The following is a 9132-nucleotide window of genomic DNA, read 5'->3' as shown; positions in this document are numbered from 1 at the left end:
GCTAAAAAAAAAAAAAGAAAAAAAAAGAAAAGCAGAAAATATAAGGTTTGCAATATATCAAACTATAATACTTTCAGAATGAAAGTGGACATGACCACTGACCTGGGACATGTTTACTGGAGAATCAGCCATTTCTTCCTGTTTCTCTTCTTTGATTTTCTCTTTGAATAACAATGAATAGCCAGATTGTGGTTCTTTAATATCAAGGGGTCAAAGAGGAAAAGTAAAATTAATACTGAATGCTGTTAAAGAACAATGTCATACCACATGAAAAGACCCAAGCAATAGAATACTACCTTAACGCTGGCCAATGACCCAAAGCCAGGAGAGGACAGAAAGACATTTACAACTTGGAGAGAAAATCACCACTAACCATATTGTTGCACTCAGAAAAATACTCTCTCAAAACTGATGGGACATATGTACATTTGAAGACCGTCATGAATTATCACAATTCATTTTACTAATACAGCATAACATGTAATAAATTAGAGGCAAAACATCCACAGGACAATTAGAGAAATTATCTATGAGAACAGAGGAAATGATACATTTCATATGAAAAAAGAGGTAAATACAGGAAAACTGCGAAGTAACCATCCCTGCTCAAGACAGCAAACCACTCTCTCACAGTAAAGAAAGAATACTATGAATAATCCAATCAGCAACAAAATAAAAAACAAAATCATAGGGAATAAAATTGCTATCACCAAAAACGCAGTCATTCTGGAAATCAATATAGAGAATTGCAATTAAATAAAAACTCCTCAAGTTAAACAAATATATCATGTGACCCAGTTATTCCACTCATGTTGGAATACGCTCAAAGGACTCAACATCCTACTCAACAGATAGGTGCTCATCCATGTCCATTGCTGCTATATTCATAATAGCTACAAAATGGAAACAACATAAACGTCCTTAACTAACAAATGAAAATGTATATATGCAGTATAAAATATTACTGAAAAGCTGTAGAGAAAAATGAAGTCATGAAATTTGTAGGTAAATGGATGAACCTAGAAAAGATCATACTGAGTGGAGTAACCCAGAACCAGAAAGACAGGCATTGCATGTTCTCTCTCACAGGAAGGTACTAGGTCCAAATCTTCAGGTGTGAGTTCACAACTTGGAGTAACTGCAGTAAACAGAAAAGTAAAACCAGACCTCGGTGGGATGTGGAGGTGTAATAGGAGATAACAGAGAACAAATCATCTTACGGGGGAAATGTAGGAAAGGGATTTTATTAAAGAGAAGGGACAAATGTAAACACATAAGAAGGAGAAAAATAGCCAGGCAGTGGTGACACATGCCTTTAGTCCTAGCACTTGGGAGGCAGAGACAGGAGGATTTCTGGGTTCAAGGCTAGCCTGGTCTACAGTGTGAGTTCCAGGACAGCCAGGGCTACACAGGGAAACCCTGTCTCGAAAAACCAAAAAAAAAAAGAAGGAGAAAAATAACAGTAAAGATGTCTAAACAGTCATACAGAATCATAATACTATCCATCTACCAGGAAATACCTACAATTTAAGTATGTGAATGCATATATACTTGGAGCTTAAATGAAAACTTCCCATTGAGCTGATAATGCTCTCTACAAGGGCCTTAGAAGTGCCAGGAACCTGCTGGGCCTGGAATGTGTTGAAGTGGGAAACAGCTTCAGACATAGGTGTAGCTTTAAAGACAGATGAGCTCAGGCTTTCTAGCTCTCTAACGACACTGAAGGCTTGCTGATAACTTCTAAAAAAAAAAATCCTAAAAACTTTTTTTGCTCATTCTAGTGATAAAAACCACTGGTTTGGGCGATTAACACCTATAGCCTAACACCGAGGAATTAAGTAAAGGATTAATTGCTAGGGCGCGTTTTTCTCTCTTACACAGAAGAGGGGGGAGAGAGGTTGGTTCAATAAACTTTTATTGAACCAGGAGAAGACAGTCATGCTACCAAAAGGAAAAACTTTCACACAAATATGCGTAAATTCAGATAAATTCATATACAAATTCATACACCTCCATGCAAACCAGCTGGGACTAGCTAAATGCTTATCTTTTTTTTTTAATGTCTTTTTTTTTAAGATTTATTTATTATTTTTATATGAGTACACTGTAGCTGTTTTCAGACATACCAGAAGAGGGCATCAGATTCTATTACAGATGCTTGTGAGCCACCATGTGGTTGCTGAGAATTGAACTCAGGACCTCGGGAAGAGCAGTCAGTGCTCTTAACTGCTGAGCCATCTCTCCAGCCCCCCTATACTTATCTCTTAATCACATACTTTCACACCCAGATCCATACTTACATATGCATATGGAGCAAAAGACAAAGCACCAGTGCAGAAAGAACTCACTCATTCTGGATGAAAAATGAGCTTCAGTCTTTATACAGAGAAAGAAAAGGCTATTGCTAAGTGAATTGAGCCCAAGTCTGTAAGAAGAAAGCTTGGCTCTCTTTAGTAAGACTAAGCCAGCTTAGCTCTCAAGAAAAGACCTGTTCTGTTCCATGGTATGGAAAAGCCTGCTTGCTCTTTCTGCTCTCTCTGAAGATTCTTCTTTTTTCCTCTTTCCCTCTGTATTCTACATATTGTTTTCTTAATCTTTTAAGTTGCCTTATAATTTGTAAGTTGTTCTGCTCTGCATTCTCCTTCTAATCTTGCTCTCTCCTCCTGCTGTGATGTAACAATGCCTGCAATGCCTGTAATCCATTCCTAGTCTTTTTTTTTTTTTTTTTTATGGTTTTTCGAGACAGGGTTTCTCTGTGTAGCCCTGGCTGTCCTGGAACTCACTCTGTAGACCAGACTGGCCTCGAACTCAGAAATCCACCTGCCTCTGCCTCCCAAGTGCTAGGACTAAAGGCTTGCGCCATCACCGCCCGGCCCAGTTTTAGTCTTAATACTTATTCTAGAATAGATAACATGGTTTTTCCAAGCATCCCATTTTACAAAAAAAAACAATCACTAGAATTTCAATCATAAATTCAAATCATAAATTGAAAAAGCTTACAACAGAGATGTTTACACGCTTATCCACTAAGAGGAATTATCTGGCTAAACATTCATATCTGTCACTAGCTCCAAAGGTTCTTGGAGAGTTAAAGACTATACCTAAGTTAGCATGGAAGTTTTTTTTTTTAATTAGATATTTTCTTTATTTACATGTCATATGATTTCTCCTTTCCCAGTTTCCCCTCCAAAAAACAAACAAACAAAAACAACAAGAACAAACCCCTGTTGCCTCTCTGCTCTCCATGCTCACCACCCCACCGTGTCCCACTTATTGGTCCTGGCATTCCCCTACACTGGGGCACAGAACCTTCACAGGGCTAAGGGCCTCTCCTCTCATTGATGATCAACTTTGCAGTCCTCTACTATACACAGCATGGAAGTTTTGTATAGATAAACCCAGTCAATATTCTATCTTCTGACCTTGTACCTTCAATAAGCTAGTTCCCTTTTTATGACCTCTGGTTACTTGTTTTACAACCTCTTGGAACAAGCTCTAATTTGTAAAGGCCTGCTTTCTCTCTCAGAAGCAATTAACTGGTGACACTTAAAGACTAGCAGAGTTCTCGTTGCAATTTTGACATCAAAGAAGACTTAATAGCAGTCCTATTATGAAAGAGCTTGATAATTAGTAATATAATTTTAGGAATTCTTATAGAATCTTAATTAAGAATTAAGAAATTATCTATTTGTCTATGTAGCATCAGTACAAGACAGGACATCTTTATTCTGAAGAAATATACTCAAAAAGAGTGGGCTAATACCTAGTGATTGTTATATAGGTTTAACAGCAACATAAAAAGCATATTAATAGCAGGAATCTTTGCTCAAATGTAATCTCCTTGTAATTTCCTAAACATAACTCCAATGGCTCACACTCTAAGATGAAGAATTGATAAATGGGACCACATGAAACTTGAAAGCTTCTGTAAGGCAAAGGACATAGTCAATAGGACAAATATGCAACCTATGAATTGGGAAAATTCTTCACTAACCCTACATCTGATAGAGGGCTAATATCCAAAATATATAAAGAACTCAAGAAGGTAACCACCAAAAAAAAATCAAAGAACCCAAACCAAAAAATGGGGTATAGAGCTAAACAGAGAATTTACAACAGAGGAATCTCCAATGACTGAGAAGCACTTAAACAAATGTTCAAAGGCCTTAGTGGTCAGAGAAATGCAAATCAAAATGACACTGAGATTCCACCTTACACCAATCAGAATGACTAAGATCAAAAACACAGGTGATGGGCTGGTGAGATGGCTCAGTGGTTAAATGCACTGAGCTCTTTCAGAGGTCATGAGTTCAAATTCCAGCAACCACATGGTGGCTCACAACCATCCATAATGAGATCTGACACCTTCTTCTGGTGTGTCTGAAGACAGCTACAGCGTACTTACATATAATAAATCTTTAAAAATAAAGTCTGACATTCCATCTCTTTAAAAAAAAAAAAAAAACACAGGTGACAGCACATGTTGGTGAAGATGTGGAGAAAGAGGAATACTCCTCCATTGCTGGTGGGATTCCAAACTGGTACAACCACTCTGGAAATCAATCTGGAGATTCCTCAGAAAACTGGAAATAGATCTACCTGAAGATCTATCTATACCACTCTTGGGCATATACCCAAAAGATGTCCCACAATGCCACAGGAGCACGTGTTCCACTATGTTCATTGTGGCCTTCTTTGTGATAGCCAGAAGTTGGAAACAACCCGGATGTCCCCCAACAGAACAATGGATACAGAAAATGTGGTTCATTTACACAATGGAATACTACTCAGCTATTAAGAATGAGAATATCCTGAGTTTTGCAGGCAAATAGATGGAACTAGAAAATATCATCCTGAGTGAGGTGACTCAGACCCAAAAGGACAGGCATGGTATGTACTCACTAATAAGTGGATATTACAAAAAAAAAAAAAAAAGTACACCCAGAATACCCAGAATACAATCCACAGAACTCAAAAAGGTTAACAACCCTAAGGGCCCAAGTTGAGAGGGAGAAGAGAGCAGTCACAGGAGAGGGGAGGGAGGGAGGCACTTGGGTGGGAAAGTAGACAGTGAGGGGAAGAGGGGAACATGATCAGGTATTAGGTGGTGGGAAAGGCACTGAAGCCGTGAGGGCCAGCAGAAAGAATGGAAGCAGGCAACCACAGGAGGTAGGAGGTGTGTGTGTGTGTGTGTGTGTGTGTGTGTGTGTGTGTGTGTGTGTGTGTGTGCATCTGTGAATTTTCTCTTTTTTTCTCGCTGGTCCCTAAGAGTAAAGAGTTCTGAGTTTTTCCTCTGGCACAGGGAGTGCCAGCACCAGTCAATAAAGCTTTGTAACCTGAGAGAAAAGTCTACTGAAGAAGTTCTCTGACTTTTGGCTGCCAGGAGCAGCAGCCTTGGCGGTATCTGGACCGTCATCTGTCAGCCCCTCCTAGTGCTGACCCCCACCCATGGCACTCCTGGCTGCCTGCCTCAGTTTATGCCCCATGAATGTAAAAGCTGGTCTTTGACATCCTAGACATTTTTTTTGACAATTTTTTGTCAAAAAAATCCATTTCATATTGTTGGGGTCCAGGAGTCACCCCACAAAACAGTCTAATACTGGTGTCAGTTAAACAGGGATGGTTTATTGAATGCACACTCCAAGACTGATCAACCAGAGCAACAGCTCAAAGCTGTGCACTGGACATTTCAGGGCCAGTTTAGAAAGAATAAAACTGCAAAGATCACATTGAGCTCACATACTTGGAATGAATGCTGGAAGTGCTATCTAGTTGTCAGCTTTGACTCAAGCCATTTTACACATAAGAGTTCATATTAACCTTTAATATGATGGGTCCTACATGAAAAATTATAGTGGTGGGATTTCTTAAGATTGACAAATCTCATAACATACAGAACACAACAAGCTATGTGGTCAATATGACCCTGCTCTAAGTCAAGTTATTTTCTATATCACTAGCTGACAGGCATATTATAGCAACAATATGAATTACCTGGCAGGCATGGAATAAAATGGCCACAGCTATGTTAGGGGATCAGGTCTCAACAATATCTAAAGATACAAGATATTGGGCAATATATATATATATATATATATACATATATATATATATATATATATGTATATATATATATATATATATATTGTTTTTTCTTCTGTCCTAGAACTTACTCTAGGCTGGCCTTGAACTCATAGATATCAATTTGCCTCTTTCTCCAAAGTGCTGGGATTAAAGGCTTGCACTAATACCATCTGGCCTAATTTTTTTTAAATACAATGACTGTAGACAGCAGTAAGAAGACTGATGATCATAATTACACTAGTGACAGAAAATCCAAGACAAAAGTATTAAAATACAAAATAAAGTGTATTAGCAAATGATCATTAAAATGGACCATTAGATAAAAAGTACTTCATAAACATGGCTGCATGTCACAAAACTCAGAATGCAGACATCTCCAGCAGACATAAACAGAAGACTACAAAAAACATGTGAAAACTAGCACATGGACCATATTCTTTTCAAACCTGGGAGGACAATCTAGAAGGAGGTTTGTCTTCTCTTAGAATCTACCCAATTCCTATTAAAATCCTATTTGCATATTTTAAAGAAAGTAATGCTGAAAGTATCAAGATACAGTAAAGAGCTAGAAAGCGCTAAGAGGATCACACCTAGAGATGTCACAGTGTATTACAATCACAGAAGCGGAAACCACTTGGAATTGTCATGACAACAGACAATAGGAGATATCCAGGGGAAGACAGGATAGACAGAGTTTACCTGTCTGCAAATATAGTTCCTGATCTTATCAAACGTCTGTTGGCATTATTTTCAGGAAGAGAGAAATTAGCACTAAAAGGTAGAGAACATGCTAGAATACAAATTTTCAGAAAACAATAAATATACCTAAAATTATTCATTATTATCATTTTATAATGTATTAAAATCACTAAAATGAAAGCTATTTAATATTGGTATGTAGATCTGATCAGTGTAAGGACAGAATCACTTACACTCATAGTCAAGTAAAATGTTATTGCCTCATAGTATCAATTTTCTGTAGACAGTCTTCTCATCTCTACAATAGGATAATCCTGAGGAGATTTTTGTCAGTGGAAATCTTCAGAATTATTTAACAGAATATGGTAAAACTGATTTCATGTCACACTTCGACATTCACTTGAGCCCTTTGCCATCCCTTCACCAATCCTCCATCATACCTGGATCCTTAGCTACTGTCTCCTCCCTCTCCACCTTCCAGGTCTCTTTGTGCTCCACAGGTGAGCAGGTCTGGGGGATCAGCGAGCTCTGCACATGAGAAAGAGATTCTTTAGAAAGCACCTGTTCTAACAAAGTACTGTTCTCAGTCAATAAAGAGAAACGAAATGAAGACGCTATGGTGACCCTGCAAGGGTTAGGCAATGTCAGCATACTGAAAACATTTAGAAGCATTTTCAGTTAGCATAACTTGAACCAAATGTCCATTCACAGTTCAGTCAACTCTTGGGTGCAGACATGGAACTGAATGATTGGAATGAGAATACTATACACTAGTGAAGTTCTGAACTTACCATGGACTAAAAAATGATGGAAGTTACTCACAAAGGAACTCACACAGAGAAGAGAAAACATTTCCTGAAGTCTGTCTTTGTTCCTCTGAGGATTTTGCCTTACCCTGTAGAATGTGAGACTCACCCACACAAATCTCACATGCTTACAGTCTAATTTGCCAAGAACCCTGAGGAGCAAGGGAGACAGCAAGCAAACTATTCTCACCCACAGAAATCAAGAGTGTCCCAATTCTGCAACATCCAATCTCTGAGCAGAGATCAGGCACTGCCCCTCCTCCTGGGAGAAGACCACAGTCATCTTAACTAATTGTATAAAATAAAAGACAACAGTTTGAACATTCCTGCTGGTGCACAAGCACTGAGGAGATAGATATAGGTGGGTGGAAATTTGTGCCTTCCAGTCCAGCCTGGTCCACATGGTGACTTCTACATAACAGTCTGGTCATGTGCCTATGGGCAGAATGCTTTTCTTGAACCAAGAAAACAAGAGGATTACAGAGATTTTTCTGATGTATGAGTCATCACAATTATTCACAAGATGCTTTCTGATATTATCCTATATTATAATACCTTTTAATTTGTTTTTGTCTCTTTCTCTCCCCTCTTCCCTACAACCAGGGTATCTCTGTGTAGCCCTGACTGTCCTTAAAGTCACTCTGTATACCAGGCTGGCAAAGAACTCCAAGATCTACCTGCCTCTGCCTCAGGAGTGCTAGGATTAAAGGTGTGTGCCATCACCACAAGCTGGTTTATAATGCCCTAACTGTGAAAATCCTGTGACCTGATTCCCTCAAACAGCATACTGTGATTTCCAGGCTCTGATTTACAACATTAAGAACTCAGAGGGGCTGGAGAGATGGCTCAGTGGTTAAGAGCACTGACTGCTCTTCCAGAGGTCCTGAGTTCAAATCCCAGCAACCACATGGTGGCTTATAACCAACCATCTGTAATGGGATCCGATGGCCTCTTCTGGTGTGTCTGAAGACTGCAATGGTGTACTCAAATATACAGAATTAATAAATCTTAAAAAAAAACCACCTCAGCAGAAGTGTTGGGGTGCCGCACAAACCACACAAACAAATCCTGATCGCTGTCAGACAGGGATGGTTTACTGAAGGCACAACCTAAGACTCATAAACCAGGTCAGCAGCTCAAACTTCAGGGGCTGAGTTACCACACTGAATATCTTTTCCTGTCAACTTATAAAGGAGGAAAAAGAAAAACCAGAAAGCACAATGAGCTCACATGCAGCGCAGAAAGGGCTGCCCTGTGGTCTGCTGTGACTCAAGCCGTTTCAGACTAATAGTTCATGTTGACCTTTAACTTGATGGGTCCAACGTAAAGCTTTGTGGAATTTCTTAAGATTAACAAACCTCAAACAGAATATAACAGGATATGTGATCAGCATGACCTGACCTGAGTTGTTTTTCTGTGTCAATGACTAGCAGGCATGTTATAGCAACAATATGAAGCAGCTGGCAGGCACAGAACAAAATGGCTGCAGCTCTTCTGAGGTGGGGTAGCCCTCAACAAGAAGATACATTTTTTTTTTTTTTTT

General features: G+C 39.0%; 1 protein-coding gene across 4 annotated transcripts in view; it reads right to left on the bottom strand.

Moving 5' to 3' along the window:
* Positions 1-9132, bottom strand: part of LOC116078218 (zinc finger protein 54-like) — a 27128-nt gene that overhangs the window by 10028 nt on the left and 7968 nt on the right. For 3 of the 4 annotated variants that reach the window (XM_031353263.1, XM_031353262.1, XM_031353265.1), the window contains exons 2-3: positions 7224-7311; positions 103-194 (exon numbers count right to left, since the gene is read on the bottom strand). In XM_031353263.1, coding sequence (XP_031209123.1) covers positions 103-132 — 30 coding nt within the window. In that variant the 5' untranslated portion in view covers positions 133-194; positions 7224-7311. Of the gene's footprint in view, positions 1-102; positions 195-2300; positions 2675-7223; positions 7312-9132 lie in introns of those variants that run through there. The other variant, XM_031353264.1, reaches the window with a different exon arrangement.

The sequence above is a fragment of the Mastomys coucha genome, unplaced genomic scaffold (genome assembly GCF_008632895.1).
Source record: "Mastomys coucha isolate ucsf_1 unplaced genomic scaffold, UCSF_Mcou_1 pScaffold5, whole genome shotgun sequence".
In the NCBI taxonomy this organism is placed as follows: Eukaryota; Metazoa; Chordata; class Mammalia; order Rodentia; family Muridae; genus Mastomys; species Mastomys coucha.
Note: the sequence above shows the minus strand (reverse complement) of the source record. Positions and strands in the feature narration are given on the sequence as shown.